We start from the raw sequence: 21,887 nt of genomic DNA, 5'->3' as shown, positions 1-21,887 counted from the left end.
AAAACAACTCCTTAATCAAGGAGAAATTTGCAAGGTATGTCGCCTCTCATATTCGTCTTTAAGTCTTTAACCCAGATTCTTCTCTCTAAAAAACTCTTGAAACACATGAACATGACCGGTCTTGCCCCAATGCAGGCCCAGCACCAAAAGGGGCTAATTTTTTTATTTTTGTTTTGACATATAATAATATATAATGAATGAAAAAAAAATGTAATAAAACATTAAAACACAATTAAAATGGTTATTTAATTTCAATCTTCTTACTTAATGCTTCTTAATTTCTCTTTGTATCATTAATTATGGTCTGAATGTCCTTTTTTAATATTTGCCCATTCCCCCAGCCCCCTCATCCTTACATAGTATATGTTTCATTTTTCCCACTAATCCTTGCAACCATTAATCAAACATTTTGTTTTGCACCCAAATCATGTTGCATGTTGAACTGAACGTGAAGCACCTCATGTCATAAAATGTATTGTAATTTTATTTTTCTTTTATTTCAAGGTATTGGTTTATGTCTCCATCCTTTCCCCCCGGTTATATACTCATGAGTTGACATTTTAATCAAAAAATATAGTCGTGGAGATAAGTCTTCTGACATTATATATGCTTGGTTAGGTTCAAAATCTTTTTTTAATTTTTTTTTGTTAGGGCCAATCTTTTTTTTTCCGCACAAGGCCTTAAATCCTTCAGGACCGGCCCTGCACATAAATGTAGTTCTTTGATGTAGTTCTCTCACTGTTTTTAGCATGTCCACTTTTAGCATAAGGGCTCCTCATATTCTTTGTATGATTCTCTGCTTGTAAATCAAATACTTTTTTTTCGAGACCTTTTCTTTGCAGTTTAATTTATACTTAAAATGAGGATTTTGAAATCATCTTTGTTCAAATACGAGTCTTTTGTCTTGTAAATCAAATACTTAACACTCTAGCTTCATAAGTAACATATGGCTCAACTCTGTGAAGCATGTTTAAGGTGATTAGACTAGATCTAGCTCAACATGGAAACCTCCTTTGTGATATAAACTCCTTGTCCTTATTGTTAGCATACTCCTTTGAGTACTGCTTGGCTTTGTTGTAGCGAGCTTTGTTTTACAGTTGTTTCAGATTTGTTACATTTGTTATTCAGATTTGAGATTTGTTAGAACTTCCTTGTATATGACGGTACAAAAATGGCGAAAATTTATAAAGATGCTTTTGATGTATTTGATGGCCCAGCAATCCCAGCTAAACTTGTTTTTATGGCAGGTAAGCCCAAATTTTTGTTTTGGGCCGGCCTCTAGGGCTTCGTATCTTTAACTTTCACCTAAACCCTTTTTATTATTCTCGTCTTTCTTGCAGATATCAATGTGACCATCAGGGGTCACGTCGTCGTCCATTGAGTGGTCTCCGAGCAAGCGAAAACGCGGCTTGCAAACCTAATTGACTCTGAGATCCGGAAGGTGCTTACAGAGGAAAATAAAGTGGGTGCCGCTCGTGCTCAAGAACTTCAAGTATAGGCCGAGAGAATGGGGATTCGGCTGTAAAAAGATCTGGCTAAGAAGGATCGAGTGTTGCAGGTAACTCAAACCAGGCTCAACGATTACATAGCCTGTTCGAATGCAGCTGGTGTCGAGGGAGTTGGGGAGGTTAAAGAGTTGGTGGGGATCAAAAAACTTAGTACTAAGGAATGGATATCATGTTTTTTTTTACGAAGATTGGAATCGAGATTTACATCTCCATGGTTGAGCCACTCGCAGCTAGGCAGAAAAAGAGGAACCATTGGATGAAATGGAGCGGACTTGCACTCGTAATTGTTCTCCTCACGATGAGCCTAACTGAGATCATTGTGGTGCAGTTGAGTAGTACGAACCTAGTTTTTGTGAATGGAAAAGTCAAGCTGAGAAGAATAAGATGGATATTGGATGTTTATGGAGTCCTCGTATCTATTATCGCGATCATGCTCTTTGCCTTGTCATTCCGGTTTCTTTCAGCACTTCACTTTGTTTTATATGCTTGCATTTTTAGTGGTTGCATGCTGGCTGAAAACTTTGTGAGGCAGTGTGCAAGTAAGAATAAAGCATATGAGGTGAGCCATGCAGGAGGAGGAGAAGGCACAAACCTACTCTTCTCTCTCTCTCTCTCTCTCTCTCTCTCTCTCTCTCTCTCTCTTAAACTAGTGGCTGCTCACTCTCTCTCCAAAAACAAGAGAAAACCGTCTCCAAAACAACTCTTTCATCAAGGAGAAATTTGCAAGGTACGTCGCCTCTCATATTCATCTTTAAGTCTTTAACCCATATTCTTCCCTCTAGAAAACCCTTGAAGCACATGAACATGGCTGGTCTTGCCTCAGTGCAGGCCGAGCGTCAGCATGGGGCACAACACCAAAGGGGGCTAATTTTTTTGTTTTTGTTTTGACATATAATAATATATAATGAATGAAAAAAATGTAATAAAACATTAAAACACAATTAAAGTGGTTATTTAATTTCAATCTTCTTACTTAATGCTTCTTAATTTCTCTTTGTATCATTAATTATGGTTTGAATGTCCTTTTTTAATATTTGCCCATTCCCTCCCACCCCCCCATCCTTACATAGTATATGTTTCATTTTCTGACTAATCCTTGCAACCATTAATCAAACATTTTGTTGTGCACTCAAATCATGTTGTTGAACTGAACGTGAAGCACCTCATGTCATAAAATGCATTGTAATTTTATTTTTCTTTTATTTCAAGAGGTATTGGTTTATGTCCCCATCTTCCCCCCCCCCCCGGTTATATACTCATGAGTTAACATATTAATCAAAAAATATATGCGTGAAGATGAGTCTTCTTACATTATACTTGGTTCAGTTCAAAACCTTAGAAAAAAAAAAGTTTAAAAAAAAAATAAAAATTTATGTTAGGGCCATTTTTTTCCGCATGGGGCCTTAAATCCTTTAGGACCAGCCCTGCACATGAATGTAGTTCTCTCACTGTTTTCAACATGTCCACCTTCAACATAAGGGTTCCTCTTATTCTTTGTATGATTCTCTGCTTGTAAATCAAATACTTTTTTTTCGAGACCTTTTCTTTGCAGTTTAATTTATACTTAAAATGAGGACTTTGAAATCATCTTTGTTCAAATATGAGTCTTTTGTCTTGTAAATCAAATACTTAACACTCTAGCTTCATAAGTAACATATGGCTCAACTCTGTGAAGCATGTTTAAGGTGATTAGACTAGATCTAGCTCAACATGGAAACCTCCTTTGTGATATAAACTCCTTGTCCTTATTGTTAGCATACTCCTTTGAGTACTGCTTGGCTTTGTTATAGACGGGCTTTGTTTTACAGTTGTTTCATATTTGTTACATTTGTTATTCAGATTTGAGATTTGTTACAACTTCCTTGTATATGACGGTACAAAAATGACGAAAATTTATAAAAATGCTTTTGATGTATTTGATGGCCTAGCAGCCCCAGCTGTACTTTTTTTATGGCAGGTAAGCCCAAAATTTTGTTTTGGGCCGGCCTCTAGGGCTTCGTATCTTTAACGTACTTTCACCTAAATCCTTTTTATTATTCTCCTCTTCTTGCAGATATCAATGCAACCATCAAGGGTCACGTCGCCGTCCATTGAGTGGCCTCCGAGCAAGCGAAAACGCGGCTTGCAAACCTAATTGACTCTGAGATCCGGAGGGTGCTTACAGAGGAACGACTTGCAAACCTAATTGACTCTGAGATCCGGAGGGTGCTTACAGAGGAAAATGAAGTGGGTGCCGCTCGTGCTCAAGAACTTCAAGTATAGGCCAAAAGAATGGGGATTCGGATGCAAAAAGATCTGGCTGAGAAGGATCGAGTGTTGCAGGTAACTCAAACCAGGCTCGACGATTACATAGCCAGTGCGAATGCAGCTGGTGTCGAGGGAGTTGGGGAGGTTAAAGAGTTGGTGGGGATCAAAAAACTTAGTACTAAGGAATGGGTGTTTTTTTCCGAAGATCGGAATCGAGATTTACATCTTCGTGGTTGTGCCACTTGCAGCTAGACAGAAAAAGAGGAACCATTGGATGAAATGAAGCGGACTTACACTCGTAATTGTTCTCCTCACGATGAGCCTAATTGAGATCGTTGTGGTGTAGTTGAGTAGTACGAACCTGGTTTTTATGAATGGAAAAGTCAAGCTGAGAAGAATAAGATGGATATTGGATGTTTATGGAGTCCTCATATCTATTATCGCGATCATGCTCTTTGCCTTGTCATTCCAATTTCTTTCAACACTTCACTTTGTTTTATATGTTAGCACTTTCAGTGGTTGCATGTTGACCGAAAATCTTGTGAGGCAGTGTGCAAGTAAGAATAGAGCATATGAGGTGAACCATGCAGGAGGAGGAGGAGGAGGAGGAGGAGGAGGAGGAGGAGGAGATAGCAAACCTCTACTTTTATTATGTATTTTGAACCTTGTATTTGCTATTTAAATTCTGCATTTGAACCTCTGTTTTTAGTTTATTTGTGTGCCTATTACAAAGGGTTAGTCAACTTCTCTGTTATGTTTTGAACTTTTGATTCGTAGTTTCAATTTTAGGATAAGAAATTATTTGAAAGTATGCATGGTTTAGCCCTTTAGTTTATACAGTGCTAGTAAACTCATCAGTAAGTCAATGGTGTTGCTTCAAAACAAGTAGAAGTTAGAAAGAAGATAAGGAACACCATGTGGTTCAAGGCTACATATGCCTGCTTCTGTAGAATTATGAGAATCTTTTATGGCAACTTGATATATTAAGTGATCAATAATCTGCCAAATAGCTTGCTGTAAACATGTCTTTGATTAATTATATTGTAGTCTCTGTATACTGTCAACATATATAGGTGTTAGACTTCTGGGAAACTTAACATACAGGTCTTTGTTTAATTTTATGACAATGTTTAGATCCCCGTCAAGACACCAGCCAGGTTTGTTTTGTTTGAAAACTGAAGAAGTCACTTTCCTCAAACCGTACTTAAGTTTATATGCTACTCTTACTGCATTTACAAATCACATGTCTATGTCATGCTAATACTGCATTATAATGGTAGGATCGATACTGCATTATCAGTAGAGGGACCAAATTTTTCTGCATCTCGGATACTATCCTTATTCGATCTTCTTCTTTTTTTTCTTTTTTCTTTTTTTTTTTCGTAAAAACCCTTCCTCTTTCTTTTTTCTACTATAGTAGGAAAAGTTTATACATATATCCAAATTCCCGAGGTTCATTAACATACGGGCAGTAAGCATATGTTAATGAACCTTGGTAATTAAATAGCTCCATTCATATTACCATATGTTAATGAACCTTGGGAATCTTTGGGAGTTAATGGGAAAACAAGGGTTTCAAAGCCTCACTTCCTCTTTCCATGGGGAAATACTCCTCTGAACACCTTGTTAATTGATGATAAGCCTTACAAGGCTCTGCAAAACCGTAATATTGTACTTCATACTCTAGAAATCATTATATTGTTGCCAAATTTCCATGTGTTTATGTATTTAATTATTCTTTATTGTTTCTCTTCAGGCTCACATAGATCTCTCCAGCTTGCACCCACGAAACATGGACCGTCCCCTCGACGTGATCAATTATTCCCTCGATCAGATGAACAGAAGGACTCTTCATAAGAAGATGCTCTACATCCTCAATCGAAAGGCTTGTACGTTCTGCAATGATACTCAAAAGTATAGTTCAATCTTCAGATGGCTGCCGGCCTGAAGATAATTTCCATCAAGCACAGAACACTAATCTTTAATTTCCAAAAGCTTCTTCTCGTTCTCAACTAATGCCCGTTGAGCACTCAGAGCAGCATTGTGCACACAACATAACTCTCGATATCAACCTCAATCACCAGAGTTGGATGCTTGAAGAATATAGTAAAGCCACTCACACCTTTGTCCTTAGAAGACTCTTGATAATAGGATGGGCAACTAGCTCTCCAAAGTTGAACATGCTATCCCCTGATGCCAAATCCAGCTTAAATGAATCTGAGATAGAGTCCAATGATGTGTATGCTAGATAAAGAAGAGCACTTTTGTAGAACTCTGGTAAATTCCTGGCGAAACTTGCATAATAACTTGAGATGAAATCCAATAACAACTTGCATATATAAACAGATGGATCAATGTCAGTCATACTGTCCAGTGTACTACTCTTTCCATCCTCTAGAAGCTTTCTGCGCTCATTCTTGTCTTGTTTGGTTTAGAGTTTAGGGTTTAGGGTCATGAAAAAGAAATCAACTGGACATGAAAAAGTTGTTTGGAGCGGAGAATGGTTTGAGTAGGTAAGAAGCAGTAATGTAATGGGGAGCCTTCAGAACTTCCGTCTTAAGTTGGCGGAAGATAAACCAGTCTTCGTTACATATATGGAGTCCATATTTCAAGAGGAGTCCCATCCCATTCAAGCTAAGATTTCAAACATCTTAACCCTTTGAAATTACACATATCACATATACGTATACATGAATGTTTCTTCTTGATTGTACTTACATGCCGTGATGATGAAGATGTTGAGCAGACGGAGCCTTTCAAGAAAGTTGATATGGTGTCGTGATTTGATACGCCGTAAGTTCTTCACTAGAAAACGATACAACTCGGAAGAAGGAGAAGGTTGGATCGAGCAACTCCCAGATGACGTCATGCAACTGATTTTGCAGCGACTGCCCCTGTCGGATTACGTGAACTGTCGTGACGTAAGCCGTTGTTGGCGAGCCGCAATTGACAGCAAGCGCTGGCTTCCTGATGCTCATCATCATCGACTCCCAAAGCTTGTGACCAGTTCTAGATTAGGAAGATACATGGAGGCATCCTACATCAAAATAGATGACGACGACGACTGCTTGCGTATTCTAATTAATCCATCCGAAAATACAAACCAAACATGGCGCATATTGGTATTGTGCTGGATCAATTGAGGGATGGCTGATCATAACACTTGATAAAACATCTGTTGAGAGCTTCTTCTTTTGGAATCCAGTATCAGGTGCTCGAGTTAAGCTCCCGTCACATTGCCATGGCGACGTGCACTTTCCGACAGTAAAAGTGGTAGCCTCTTCGGTACCAACGTCGACAACAACAAAGTGTTATGTGAGTTGCCTTCACTTTAAACACGAATGTCGTTTGGCCTTCTGCACCCCCTCTGATAAAACATGGACCGTGATTGAGAAAGGTCGAAAATTTTGGGATGTAGAAATACTTGATGGGAAATTATATGCGCTAGGTAGAGAGGCATTAGAGTTTGTGATGGTGTTTGATATCCATTTAGACACTCATGCCTACACATCACAAAGGTTGGTTACTCTTCACCCCAACATTAACAGCATAGTTGATGACGAAACCTGCTACCGGAAATGTTACTTGGCAAAATGTTGTGAATCAAGGGACCTGTTTATGGTTTTGTATCAGGATCCTGGTTTCGCTAAAAATCAGAACAACGGATTCGAAGGATTATTTCGAGTGTTGAAGTTAGAGTATAACAATGTTACCACCAGTCCTCAGTGGGTAGAGATTGATGACCTTGGTGATCGAGCATTATTTATCGGCACACTCAACAACATTTGTATCACTTGTCATGATAAAACTCTCAAAAGAAACTGTATATATTTTGTTTTAACGAAAGGACAGGGATATATATACACGTCCGGGGTGTTTTCCTTGACAGATAGGAGCTTCAAACGTACAACTCTTCCCGAGCTTCGTCATGCTTGCATGCTGAATCAGAGTACTTGGTTCACACCAAATCCTTGCTAGCTACCTCTTCTTTTAATTTTTTGTATTATATTAGTCTCAAACTTTTAACAACAAAAGGGAAGAAAATTGTTTGTGTCAAAATAGCGTACGTTATTACTTATTTGTATTGCCCCTACCTCTGTAATCTGTATTTTGTGTTTTTGGGTTGATCATCTACATTCCACCAGGGTTCGATGATCATGTAACTATCAATGAACGCATGATCATCGGTCATTAGTTTTCTTAATTGAGATTACATGTCAGAATGACATGTAAAATCAACAGGAGAGACCAAAGTTAATAAGAAATTACCACCAAGCAATTACAGAACGGGGGATCGAGGGGTGATGAATTACTATGTACTAAGCCTAAGCATACATACATGCAGAGGGGCTTGTACCTTCATTTAACAGGCAGTCAGATGCTGGCGAGTACACAACAACAACAAAAAAAGAATGACTTATTTTGTTCTATAATTGACCAAACAATCTGAAGAAGCCAAGCTGTCACAATTGGATAGTCAAATCTAAGATAATATGCATAGAGAATAACTAAAGCCATAGATCATTCTTTTGAGTGTTTTGGTGATTTTTTAGGATAATTAATATGGAGAAGCAGAAGGACCCTATGGGCTTGACAAGCTCCTTACTGGTTGCCCATTCCTCTGTACAAATTAAAGACCGCTTGTGTTCTAATGCCGTTCTTAACATTCAAGTTGGATCTGGTACGAGCTGCTTGCATGGTTTGAAAGTGATACGAAGAACTGGCCATGTCCTTAAGGCTTGGTAAAGGCTTTAGTGCTTCAACAACTTCACTCATCATTGGTCTGGCTTTCAAGTAAGTTTTTCTGAACGGATTCCGGTTTGAGTAGGTAAAAAGCACTAATTTTGTGAATACCATTGTGGGTACATAATTAACAATACTTGATGTAAGTGGGAGCCTTCAGAAATTCCGTTTTAAGTCCGAACAAAAAGTAGTTTTCTTAACATACATGCAGTCCAGATTTCAAGAGGAGTCCCATCCCACAAGATTTCATACATCTTAACCCTTATTTATATATCGAGTCAAGTACTGGGATCTTCTCGTCAATTAAGTTCCATCATCTGCACTCTGTGGAAGTGCTCCTTGCAAATTCGGCGATGATGAAGATCTTCAGTAGACTACGATGTCGTGGTTTGATACACCGCAAGTTTGAAACGATCTTCACTAGAAAACAATACAAGTCGGAAGAAGAAGAAGCAAAAGAAGAAGGACGAAGTGCAGAAGCAGAAGAAGGAGAAGCAGAAGAAGGAGAAGCAGAAGAAGGAGAAACAGAAGAAGAAGAAGAAGGCAACAAGGCTAGGTGCTTCAAGGAGGAACTCCCCTATGATATCATGCAAGTGATTCTGCAGCGACTCCCCCTGTCAGATTATCTGACCTTTCGTGACGTAAGCCACTGCTGGCGAGCCGCAATAATTGATAGCAAGCGTTGGCTTCCTGCGGCTCATCAACTCCCATGGCTTTTGACTAGTTTTTATGATGACATGCAAACATTCTACATCAAAACAGATGATGATGACGGCGACTACTCGTTTGTAAGCGATCGGAAAATCTGCACATCAAAACACAATCACAGTGATTTTTGCTGGCGTTGTGTTGGAGCAATTGAGGGATGGCTGATCATAGATTCTCTTTCTCGTAAATCAAGAAATGCTAAGGTCCCCTTCTTCTTGAATCCAGTATCAGGTGCTCGAGTCATGCTTCCATTACATCCCGTTGATCATCCCAACCACTGGATGAGTTTCTCACTAGGAAAAGTAGTAGCCTCTTCAATACCAACGTCAACAAAGTGTTACGCGACTTGCCTTCACTTCAGACAACAAGGTCGTTTGGCCTTCTGCACGCCCACTGATAAATCATGGACCTTGATTGAGACCCAGAAAAATCTCGAATTTCGGGATATAGAAATACTTGATGGGAAACTCTACGCGGTAGGAATCCCTGCATTAGAGTTTGTGATGGTGTTTGACATCCATCTAGATACCCATGATGGCAGACTTCATACCTACACATCACAAAGGTTGGTTACTCTTCACCCCAATGTTAAGAGCATATTTGATAGCTTATTAGTCTTTCGGAAATGTTACTTGGCAAAATGTTCTATATCAAAGGACTTGTTTATGATTTTGTATCATAATCGCCGATATCACTACAATGAAGAATTAGTTCGAGTGTTGAAGTTAGAGCATAATGTTACTACCAATCCTCAGTGGGTAGAGATTGCTGACCTTGGTGATCGAGCATTGTTTATAGGCACGCTCAACAACAAATTTATCACTTGTCATGATAAAACACCTGAAAGAAACTGTATCTACTTTGTCTTTTCGCCAGGGTTTAATGATGGATACACCTCTGGGGTGTTTTCCTTGACAGATAAGAGCTTCAAACCTATAATTCTTCCCGAGCATCATCGCCATTATTGGGCAAAGCATCACAGTGCTTGGTTCACACCAAATCCTTGCTAGATAGCTTTTATATAGGAATTAGCTAGTTCTTCTTTTAATTTTTGTATTAGTATTACTAGAAAGGTTGCTATGATTTTTTGATAGTCCTGCAGTCGTTTTTTTTCTCTTTGCATATCTCTTTATCGTTGTGTTTTTTTTTTTTTGAATGAAGCCGAGTACCTAATGATCGCAAGCTGCCTCGCTTATCACTCTATTATTAATTTTAAAAAAAAGAAAAAAACATTAGGAAGGAGACTAAAACCAACAACTCCATCAAGAAAGACTAACAAAAAGGAACTTGAGTAGAAAATAAAATTCACATAACAAAATAAGGGGGGAGGCACATCTCGTATATATCCTCAGCACACCAAAAGAATGTTGAGTTGTTGACCAAAATTTGCCAATGATTTGGTAACAACAATGCTATGAATTGTTTGATCGATCAAGCTGGTGCTAGGTAGCACTGCTCCTCATACGTTGTATACAGCCTTGATACCTTGAACATTCCCATGCATGCTATTAACAATTTTGATGTACGTAAAAGTAGAGTAATGTTTTCTTGATCTGTAACTGACCGGTAAAATAGTACTACTTTGTTGGTGGTTTTGTCTTGGGTGATCGCATAGATTAGAGTTGTATTAATCTCATTTTGTATTAAACTTAGGGAAGTATGCTTTTGTTCTTGTGTTGTGAACTTGTGATAGCATTACATTTTTTCCGCCGCAGCAAGTTGAATCTATTTACCGGGATTGCATTGTTCTAATCCTTCTTTCATTTACCAGGAAACTAGCTATTTGAGGTATCAAACCACTAGAAATGATATGTGATATTGGATGCTAAACGAAGTATAAAGAAATATCTTGCACAACAAATAATCCAGCATTTCTCATATACAGAGTACTATAATCCTCATATTTCGAGACCACGATACAGCGATTATGAATTAATAATCCCCTGAATGCAGAATGAAATTTAGGTTTTCTGCTGCCCAGATGCCCACTAAGAAGTGCTAGCAGGACAGCGGCATAGGGGGTTATGATGCTTTTTGTGATCGCGCCAACTTGCAGTACGTGAGCACATACTTAACAATGATAAAGATTAAAGAACAAAAATTCATGTACCATATTGAACTAAATACCTTGCCAGAAAGAAACCCATGCAGATTTTCTTTTCTTAGTTTCCGTATTGTATTTTTTTATATTCGAACTATGTAATTTTTCTTGTTATTTAAATCAAATAAAATCCGGACGTGGCTGGGTTCGAAACCCTATTAAAAAAAATTCTTGAATCTAAGTAAACCATAATAGATTCTTGAACAGAAAAAGAAACACAGCCAAATCAGAAAATGCATGCATGTATGATCAAAATCAACACCATATAAAAGTATCAACAATTGACTGTAACTAAACCAACCATTTTTACAGGCAATGCAATAGATACACTACAAATCAAGATCAAACAACAAAAGAGAACACCTTTCTCTTCAATCTTCAATTGAACGTGGCAGAGAGCTTTACATATCATTGAACTTGTTCACAGCTTTTAGAATCGGGTTCGGGGGCCCATCATGGATAAACAACTAGATTGTCCAGCCCAAACCAAAACGACGACGTTGTAAGCATCTCCATCATAAAAGAAATCAACTGGACATGAAAAGGTTGTTTTGAGTAGGTAAGAAGTAGTAATTTTGTGATACACAACTTGATGTAATGGGGAGCCTTTCAGATTTCCGTTGTAAGTCGGAAGAAATCGTCTTTATTACATATATGGAGTCCAAATTTCAAGAGGAGTCCCATTCCCACGAGCTATCAAACATCTTAACCCTATGAAATTACACATATATATCATCATATATATATATATATATATATATATATATATATATATATAAATGTTTGTTCTTGATTGTACTTGCGTGCTGTGATGATGAAGATGTTGAGCAGATGGAGCCTTTCAAGAAAGTTGATATGGTGTCGTGATTTGATACGCCGCAAGTCTGATACATTCTTCACTAGAAAACGATACAAGTCGGAAGAAGAACTCAATGAGGGCAGGTGCTTCATGCAGGAACTCCCAGATGAGGTCATGCAACTGATTCTGCAGAGACTGCCCCTATTAGATTATCTGAATTGTCGTGACGTAAGTCGTTGTTGGCGAGCCGCAATTGACAGCAAGCGTTGGCTTCCTGCCGCTCATCATCGACTCCCAAGGCTTGTGACCAGCTCTACTTTAGGAAGATGCATGCAGGCATCCTACATCAAAACAGATGATGACGACGACGACTTGCGTATTGTATGCAATCCGAATATTTGGAATCCTGACGCTCCATACTGTTATTGTGCTGGATCAATCGAGGGATGGCTCATCATAACACTTGAGAGAACATTTGTCAAATTCTTCTTCTGGAATCCAGTATCAGGTGCTCGAGTTAAGCTCCCATCCCGCCGCATGTCGATCTTGCCGCCAGGAAAAGTGGTAGCCTCTTCGGTACCAACGTCGACAACAACAAAGTGTTATGTGAGTTGCCTTCACTTTAAACAAGGATGTTGTTTGGCCTTCTGCACCCCCTCTGATAAAACATGGACCGTGATTGAGAAAGGTCAAAAATTTTGGGATATAGAAATACTTGATGGGAAACTATACGCGGTAGGAAGCCATGCATTAGAGTTTGTGATGGTGTTTGACATCCATTTAGACACCCATACCTACACATCTCAAAGGTTGGTTACTCTTCACCCCAACATTAAAAACATATATGTTGATGACGAAACCCTCTACCAGACATTTTACTTGGCAAAATGTTGTGAATCAAAGGACCTGTTTATGGTTTTGTATCAAAATCAAAGCAACGGATTCGAAGGATTGTTTCAAGTGTTGAAGTTAGAGTATAATAATGTTACCACCCGTCATCAGTGGGTAGAGATTGCTGACCTTGGTGATCGAGCATTGTTTATCGGCACACTCAACAACATTTTTATCACTTGTCATGATAAAACACTCGAAAAAAATTGTATCTATTTTGTTTTGTCGCATGGACAGGGAAATAGATACACCTCCGGTGTGTTTTCCTTGACAGATAGGAGCTTTAAGCCTATGTCTCTACCCGAGGTTCATTGGCGTTTATTTATGATGAATCAGAGTACTTGGTTCACTCCAATTCCTTGCTAGTTAGCTCTTCTTTTAAGTTTTTGTATTAGTACTATGTTAGTGTCTCAAACTCTTAACAACAAAGGGAAGAGAATTGTTTTGGTCAAAATAATGTACTTTATTTGTACCGCCCCTACCTCTCTGTATTTTGTGTTTTTAGGCTGATCATCTACATTCCACCAGGGTCTGATGATCATGTAACTATCAATGAACATGATCGACATCAGTCATTAGTTTACTTAATCGAGATTAAATTTCATTCAGACATGTATTGGATGCTGCCTTCAATCTTGATGTAAAATCAACAGGAGACTAAAGTTAATAAGAAATTACCACCCATTACAGAATGGGGGAAGGGTGATGAACTGCTATTTACTAAGCCTGAGCAATGAGCTGAGCATACATACATGCAAAGAGGCTTGTGCCTTCATTTAACAGGCAGTCAGATGCTGGCGAGCACATAGCAACAAAAGAAAGAAAGACTTATTTTGTGCTATAATTGACCAAACAATCTGAAGAAGCCAAGCTGTCACAATTGGATAGTCAAATCTAAGATAATATGCATAGAGAATAACAAAAGCCATATATCATTCTTTTGAGTTAGGTTTTGGTGATTTTTGAGGATAATATGGAGAAGCAGGAGGACCCTTTGGGCTTGACAAGCTCCTTACCGGTTGCCCATTCCTCTGTACAAAGACCGCTTGTGTTCTAATGCCGTTCTTAGCATTCAAGTTGGATCTGGTACGAGCTGCTTGCATGGTTTGAAAGTGATACGAAGAAATGGCCATGTCCTTAAGGCTTGGTAAAGGCTTTAGGGCTTCAACAACTTCACTCATCATTGGTCTGGCTTTTGGGTCACGACTGAGGCACCTAGCGGCCAGTAGGATAGCTTTTTGCGCACCCTTGATAGAAAAATGGCCTTCTAGACGGGGGTCAATTAATTGGAATAACCTCCTCTTGTCTCCAAAAAGTTGTCTTGCCCATTCCACAAGATTGTGTTCCCCATTTGGTCTATTTTTATCCATGGATCTTCTTCCATTTAGCATTTCAAGTAGGACTACTCCAAAACTGTAGACATCACTCTTTGATGTCAAATGTCCTGAATCAAAAACCATGTTATAATTCTAGTAATGTCAATTTATGATCAAGCAACATAACAAAACTACAAAAGTATATGACCTTGGTAAGTGATTACTCATGAACAGCAAAAGTCCCCTGAGGAACACCAAGTACTGATCCTTTAATAACCTATGTTTTTTGCATATTAGATGGGCTTGCAACTTTATCAAACTATCTAAGCCTGAGGGTTGGTTGTCAGAGAGATAAGTCGCAACTTGATGGAAGGTGTTTACATTTGAAAGGAATACAGTTTGTTTGGTTTGTTTATCACTATCCAGTAATTCTCATTGTTGGAGTAAAAGTAATTACTAAAACCAAAAATATGATTACAATCAAACTCACCAGTCATGACATATTCTGGGGCTGCATAACCATATGTTCCCATGACTCGTGTAGACACATGAGTCTTGTCACCTTCAGGACCATCTTTAGCAAGTCCAAAATCAGAGAGCTTGGCATTGTAATCCTAGATTGACATATCCACTTTCAGAATGCAATAAGAATGTAGAAATGAAAGCAAGTTTTTCCGCAGCCATAGTAACTTACCGCGTCTAATAGGATATTAGATGTTTTGAAATCACGGTATATGACTGGTTTTTGAACTTCTTCATGAAGAAAGGCAAGGCCCTTTGCGGCTCCAAGTGCAATTTTCATTCTGATAGACCAAGGAAGAGGCAGGGATCCTTCACCATGCAAAATGATTGTTACCATAGATCATTAGATAAAGGATAGATACAGTAACAACATAAACTGAATAGCTACTTTTTGACTAATGCAGGCCAATGTGTTGGTATTACAAGAGCTACTTCCAATATACATGCACTAAAATTAGAGATTGTGGAAAGAACAGTTCTTACTTCTGAATAGGTGGTTTTCCAAACTTCCTCGTGGTAAAAACTCATAAACCAGCAACCTCTGATCATCTTCAATGGAGTAACCAATCAATTTTACCAAATTTGGATGGATGAGATCACCAAGAAAATAAATTTCAGCCTGAAATACAAAGAAATCAAGATTATAATACAAACACTGATTGGGGAAGTAAGATATAGTAGAAGAACAGGAGAGACGAAGCCATACAAGCCATTCTTTGTGACCCTGAAGTCCATCATGGTTGAGGGTCTTAACTGCAACTGTAAGGCCAGTACCAGGTTTCACAGGCGCAGTTCCATTTTCCTCTATCCACCCCTTGAACACACAACCAAATCCACCCTCACCAAGAAGACTCTCCGGTCTGAAGTTTCTAGTTGCCAACTTAAGTTCATTAAACGTGAATTTCCGCAGCTGGGAAGCAACCTTCAGCTCCTCACTGAAATAGGGTGTGGATGTAGTACTTCCAGCATTACTAGTAGTTGTAGAGGAACCTCCACGAGTAAGCTCTCGATCTCTACTTTTCTCATTCAAAGATTTAGTTTCGGCTGATTTACATAGGTCAAAAACACTTCAGTGAATGATCCATATAACTACACATGAATAAATGATGCTGGCATATGTTGTCCCCTAGTAGTTAGGAACTTCATAATAAATGCCAGACACTACCTATATCTGTAAGTAGATATCTAGTAAATCAAATAGAACTAATATACTAAGTTCTGCCATTTCTATTACAACTCCAACAGATGCAAAAAGCAGTAAATGCCCGAACTTCATAACTTGATTGTTTGACAAATAAATCATGAAAACATTCAACTTCTGAATTCTGATACTTCCCCTCTTCCTAACATAAAATCAGAGTTTAGAGATATGGAGTGAAAATGATTTTATTTTGATGAAGTAGTATACTTTGCTTAAGACACCAAACATGCTTGAGCTGAAACCATCTCCATAAACTATGATGTTAACATTTATTGCTCGAAAACAGAATAACCCCCATCCTAGAAATTAATGCAGCTTGACAAGAACTTGCCAAAATTAGACAAACAAGGTCTGTAGCAAATTACCAAAAGACATAGTAGTCCCAGTCATGGTGCTATCAACTTTGGATCTCGAAGAAGGCATGCAAGTCCCAAAAGAGAACTTAACCCAACACCCAGTTTCCTCCAAAGCCTCATCTTTCTTCTTCTTCCTTCCCTTTGATTTGCTCCCATTCCAAGTCACCACCTTTACCAGACCCATCTTCACCAACTCTTCCAGATTCAAACTCCCATAGCTCACAGACCCAGAAATTTCACACACCACAAAGAACCCACCTTTCACACCAACCAATATGCAACCCAGAAAGCCAAAACCTTCACATAAACTCTGAAACCTCACCAGAAATGTGTTGCAGCTCAAACTGAATCAGACCCAGATGGTCAAAACTGGAAAAGTTCCCACCTTTACCAAACCCATCTTCACAAACTTCACATACCAAACAGAACCCATTACAAACCAACCTCTATGCAACCCAAAACAACCAAAAGCTCAAAGAAATGTGAGCTGCTGCTGAATTTGAATCAGACCCAGATTGGTCAAAAAAGCAAGAGAGAGATAGAGAGGACTATAGTGCTTAAGAAAGAGGGAAAGTTGTTTCACTGTTGGGGCAGGCTGGGCGGCTTGAAAACAGGGGAGGCGGGCAGGCCGGGCAGGAGAGAGAAACAAGAATGGAAAAAACAAAAAGCTTTCTTCTTTCTTCTTACACAGTGCTCCAGAAACAATAACTTTGGCATATTCCGAACATCAAGTCACCCGTAAAGTATTGGACTTGAAAATTTGGTTAACTCAAACTGCTTTTTCATTTCTGGAATGAACATAGAAAGAGAGCACATTTGGGGCAATAATGCAAAGTAGAGTCATGTTAGCCTAGAATTTCTTGCTTTGTCTTGTTCTTCTTATTTAAATTTATGGATGAAGTGTGGGTTTTTAGGATAAGCAAGTAGGCTAGTATAGTATTATACTATTGAGAAAGTAGTTCATTGTTGTTCAATGGATGTGTCTCAAAATCAAATCTCTATCCAATCGGTTTTAAAACGACTAAAATATCTGAGTATAAGAATTAGTGATGGCAACTCTTATCGTATTGGAGATTCTGAACCTTACGTCAGTACCATTGTGCAGTGTCATCTATTGGTTTATTTATGATCAATTGATGTTAAGTTGGACGACCTCATAACGATAATTCACAAATGAATCACAAATGATAATTCATTTTATTACCCAAAAAAAGATAATTCACAAATGATAATGTATGTATGTTTAATTATATTGTTCGAGCTCATTTGGGATGATAACGATATTGCATACTCTACTCTCATTTTGTGCATTTTAACTTAATTTTTAGATATGTTTACCCTTCTAACTGATAATTAATTAGGGTGAGGTTAAAGGTCGAATTAATTAGGGTGAGGTTAAAGCATATAACATTGTTTAAAGCTCTCAACCTAACTAAAATTAAAACTTGCGTCCAAACATGTCTAGAACCCTATTTGGGTTAATACAAGTTCATTGCCTTAACCAAACCTGCTAAGCATCATACTTGTTCAACTTAGCATCCACAATATATATTGTTTTCTTTACGAAATCTAAAAAATTGGGTAAATACTTTCTTTTCAGAATTATCAATAGTTCAGCACATAATTTTTCACCTGAAATTACTACAACTCATTATAAATCAATGTTTATTCAAAGTTTTCTTTTCAAATATAGTAGATAATTGAGAAAACAAACTTCTCTCAAAGTTTCATTTAAAATTTCCATCAATTTTCTCAATTTTTTACAACTATCGATATTTTCTCGAAATTTCCGTCGAAATATCCATTTTTCAGAATGTCGATATTTTCATAATCATCGAAATTTAAGACATTACACAAGAGCCTCTTCCAAGAAAAAACAAAATAACCATCTTTTGTTCTTGGATATTAGTCATATTACATTTACTATCTTTGGTAAGTATCAGGAGCCCTAGTTATTGTGGGTCTGTGGGACCTAATCATTGTCAATGATTACTAGTGGTTTGCAGTTACCCGGCCATGGAATTTCCCGGTGGCCCCCTCAAATCACATCGTCTTCCTCAAAATCTCAAAGTATTAAAACGAACAGAACACAGTGCAATAGATTCACAGTAAAAATGGAAACACTACCAACGCGAAGAGGCTAGCGGGCTAGCAGGTTAACCACATTGAAACCTTATGAACGCGAAAGAGTAGCTATAGCTATAACATGGAATTACAGAATCATTTTACTATCGGGTAGTTCACCTCTTCATACACTCCTTACATAACTATGTCAAGCTACAGGTGATACTTAATCCACGACTAATCCAACAGTACTATAGTCGGTTAAAGATGCCTGAAGCATCGTTGCTGGGTTACACCTTTCCTTACCTCTATCACTGAATTCCTCATCCATAAAACATGCAATGTATATTCACCAGAAGCCATAGCAATCAGCCTGAACGCAGTCTTTGTGTTTTCAGTCGTGAAATCTTCTTGAAATGCTCATGTTTCAAGCCATGTCAAGGACCCTAGTATCAAAAATTTGCCTGGAAGTTCACCAGCGGCTGGTGCAAGGTAGGTAATTGTCTTCCTGAAATGCAATATACTTGGTCAGAATAGAAAAACCAGAATTTGAAAGGTAATTTGAACAAGTCACTGTAGGTCAGAAATCAAACCTTTCAACATTGACTTCTGTGACATGGACAAACCCAGCAACATTACTGCACACAAAATTCATTGTTAAGCAACACGGGTATATATTGTAATCTCTGACATCAACAGATTTTAATTTAAAGTATCAAAGTCAAATTTCAAATCTTTATAGATGGAAAAGCTAGGGGAGAAGTGCTAGACAATTATAACTCTTGTAAGAGGGAAAGTAGGCATATGAAATAGCTGATGGCTATGAGATTACCTAGAGATAATTTCATCAGGCTCCTTGGCATATGAAATAGCGAGAACCATATGGAGCAAATCACGGTTAATATTTACAGGAACCACTCTTGTAGGATCAGCAGCAGGCTCGGCACCAATTGGCAAAGCTGAACGAGGGGCCTGTGGGCCACCACCGATTCGAAAGACAGATAAATCGCTGAAATTTGCAGTATTAGAATGTGGGCTGAGATCATTCGCAAGGCCATAAAAGTATTCCTGTCAGAAATATCAGTGTATAAGAGCCTTATGACAGGAAGAGCAATAGCATGAGAATAAACCAGGTGCACATTTTTAAGGACTTTTTTCAATTTGGTACCATAGAAGATGATACTGTTGGATTGTTTTGTTTTGTTTTTCCAACATATACTTACCCTTATCCTATTACTCCTGGATTTTTGACGGAATTTTAAATTCCTGGATACAACTCCCCCTGATTTTTGAAGTTTAACAACATCCACATTGGGCTTGTTCTTTAGTACATCTCTGAGCATGCTGCAAAGCTTTTCCTGCATAAAAGAAATACTGCATTGTCAGGGAAACATAAACTTAGGGCACTATAACACTAGTAAGAACTACAATGTTTTAGAAAAGTATATCATTAAACGCTAACAGACTTGCTGACAATCTTAACCCAAAAAGCATAAAGAACAGAAAAGGATGTTTCCTGACAGATTAAAAGAAAGTAGCAGAATTCACGAAGACTTGAGCATGACAAGAAAAGAACTCGGAGTCTCGGACTAAAAGGATTTACCTGACCCAAAACCAAGACAACATTGGCATTGAATGTGTCAATTGCATGAAGAAGCAACTGCAAGAAAGATAAAGAAGAAGAAACTATCAGAGCAATCTTCAAATATATTAAAATCACAGTCATTTTTCAATTAATCAACAGTCGCCCCTTTTGGTCCAAGAACTCTTAAAGTACCTCATAGCCAGCACCCTCAATCCATCCCATGGTGTTGATTACCAGTCCAGCAGCTTGAGATTCAGCAGTACCAGCAAGTTGTTTCTCTACCATTTGAGAAAGCTCCTTGACAAGCACTCTGTACAAATCCACATTGGTCCTAAAAAAAAAAAAAACGACACTCAGAAGCTGGAATGACGAATAGCAACGCAGCATATCACTGATAACTGATGTATAGCTACCATAAAATTCGACCGTCTATAAAACTATTCTACCTTGACAAATCCTAATACTGACAGAAAATACTAAATCGGATACATACGTGGGAGTAGTGTGCCCATAGAAATACACAAGGGGCATGTCAAGGGGAATCCCTTCCACGGGATCAATAGGCATTTCAATAGGAGTAGCCGCAATGCATCCGGGAATTGTTATAGCTCCTTGTCCGATATCCAAATCAACAAAAGTAGGTTTCCATCCTTGCTTAGCTGCCCAACTCAGCAGCATTTTCGCCAACGTACTCTTCCCGGAATCCGTAGGTCCCACAACCATCACCCTCGGTCCCTGACCATCGTAATAACAAACCTATTAGCCCTATATAAAGCAGTTAAATCATACAGCAAATACATTACACCAATTCATCCAAAATGTAATGAACCTGAGTTTACCTGAGCGTGAGGAGAATCAGGATCATCAGACGACAGCGTTTTCGCACGGTTCCGCCGCGCATCCAACACGGCATGCACATTCACATAGCTGATATTCGGCGTCTGCAAAACATTGACTTCCATTATTCAAAATCCATGACAACCAAAATCCATGACAGCTAAAGTAAAGAAGCTATAACTACCTCGTCAGCGGTGTAATCCGTTTCGGTGGGGCCGTCCATCTCGATTGTGGCGCCATACCAAGTGAACACCTTAAACCGAAAATTTCAATTCCATAAAACACAGTTCAATTCACAGACTTTGAGTAAAGAAAAAAAAGCTTTGATTCGTTCAATTGAAGTGAAAAGAACGAAGAAGGCTTACAGCGAATTTGAGCCTGGGAAGAAAAGTGAGCCAGATTTCAGGGGGGAGCTCGGTGCCGAAGATCTCGGCGGTGCCGTTGAGAACGCGGAGCTTGAGAGGTGCGTCGTTGCCGACTTCGATTCTGAGTTCGCACTCTCGCTCCAGTTTGACCTGCCGTATTCCGGTGCCGGCCATCTCCTCCTATTGGGGTTTGGGATTCGCCGGAGCTCTCTGGGTTTTCAACTGAAAAGAGTAGGCAAGGGTTTATGTTCGTTTTTTTATTTTCCGGGTCGGGTCAGGGAGGTTTACGGGTTCTATCTTCTAATGTGTATCCAAAACTATGGTGTACTTGCAAAGTTTCAAAAATGAAAAGCTCATGTCATTCACATGAAAGTTGTTGAAAACGATTATAAATCTGATTCTCACTAACTCTGAAATTTTTGGTCCTTAATGAAACCATGAAAATTTGATTCAGCTTACGATAAATGGTCATTATTCAAAATTTTATTTTTAACAACTCTAAAATTATTAACTTATTTAAACTCTAAAATATTTTAAGGTTTCATGTCAAACTTAAACGCAACATAAAAGTTTGTCATAATTTGCGCTTAAACACCATGAGCTGTCAAGCTGTCAATGATCTCGATACCTCATTATAGCTTAAG

At 38.5% G+C, this 21,887-nt stretch overlaps 3 protein-coding genes and 1 pseudogene across 3 annotated transcripts; 1 reads left to right on the top strand and 3 right to left on the bottom strand.

The window, feature by feature from the left end:
* Window positions 1-3,213: 3,213 nt before the first annotated feature.
* LOC101303924 lies at window positions 3,214-6,624 on the bottom strand (annotated as a pseudogene).
* A 2,461-nt stretch (window positions 6,625-9,085) lies between these two features.
* On the top strand, window positions 9,086-10,216 carry LOC101303631. The gene has a single exon (XM_004304896.1). The coding sequence runs from the start codon at window positions 9,086-9,088 to the stop codon at window positions 10,214-10,216; it is 1,131 nt and encodes a 376-aa protein (XP_004304944.1).
* A 3,446-nt stretch (window positions 10,217-13,662) lies between these two features.
* On the bottom strand, window positions 13,663-16,792 carry LOC101299492 (probable receptor-like protein kinase At5g15080-like). Its single transcript, XM_004302310.1, has 6 exons — window positions 16,402-16,792; window positions 15,542-15,879; window positions 15,319-15,454; window positions 15,008-15,144; window positions 14,804-14,927; window positions 13,663-14,441 (listed from the first exon to the last, which is right to left on the bottom strand). Exons 1-6 carry the CDS (start codon window positions 16,574-16,576, stop codon window positions 13,930-13,932), a joined length of 1,422 nt encoding a protein of 473 aa, XP_004302358.1. The 5' UTR covers window positions 16,577-16,792; the 3' UTR covers window positions 13,663-13,929.
* Window positions 16,793-18,513: 1,721 nt separating this feature from the next.
* Window positions 18,514-21,552, bottom strand: LOC101299204 (protein CLP1 homolog). Its single transcript, XM_004302309.1, has 10 exons — window positions 21,244-21,552; window positions 21,063-21,131; window positions 20,881-20,982; window positions 20,535-20,776; window positions 20,234-20,372; window positions 20,060-20,116; window positions 19,680-19,814; window positions 19,289-19,524; window positions 19,050-19,094; window positions 18,514-18,964 (listed from the first exon to the last, which is right to left on the bottom strand). Exons 1-10 carry the CDS (start codon window positions 21,415-21,417, stop codon window positions 18,877-18,879), a joined length of 1,287 nt encoding a protein of 428 aa, XP_004302357.1. The 5' UTR covers window positions 21,418-21,552; the 3' UTR covers window positions 18,514-18,876.
* Between the last annotated feature and the right edge of the window lie 335 nt (window positions 21,553-21,887).

The sequence above is a fragment of the Fragaria vesca genome, linkage group LG6, assembly GCF_000184155.1.
Source record: "Fragaria vesca subsp. vesca linkage group LG6, FraVesHawaii_1.0, whole genome shotgun sequence".
Lineage (NCBI taxonomy): Eukaryota > Viridiplantae > Streptophyta > Magnoliopsida > Rosales > Rosaceae > Fragaria > Fragaria vesca.
This window is presented reverse-complemented; position numbering and strand designations above follow the sequence as displayed.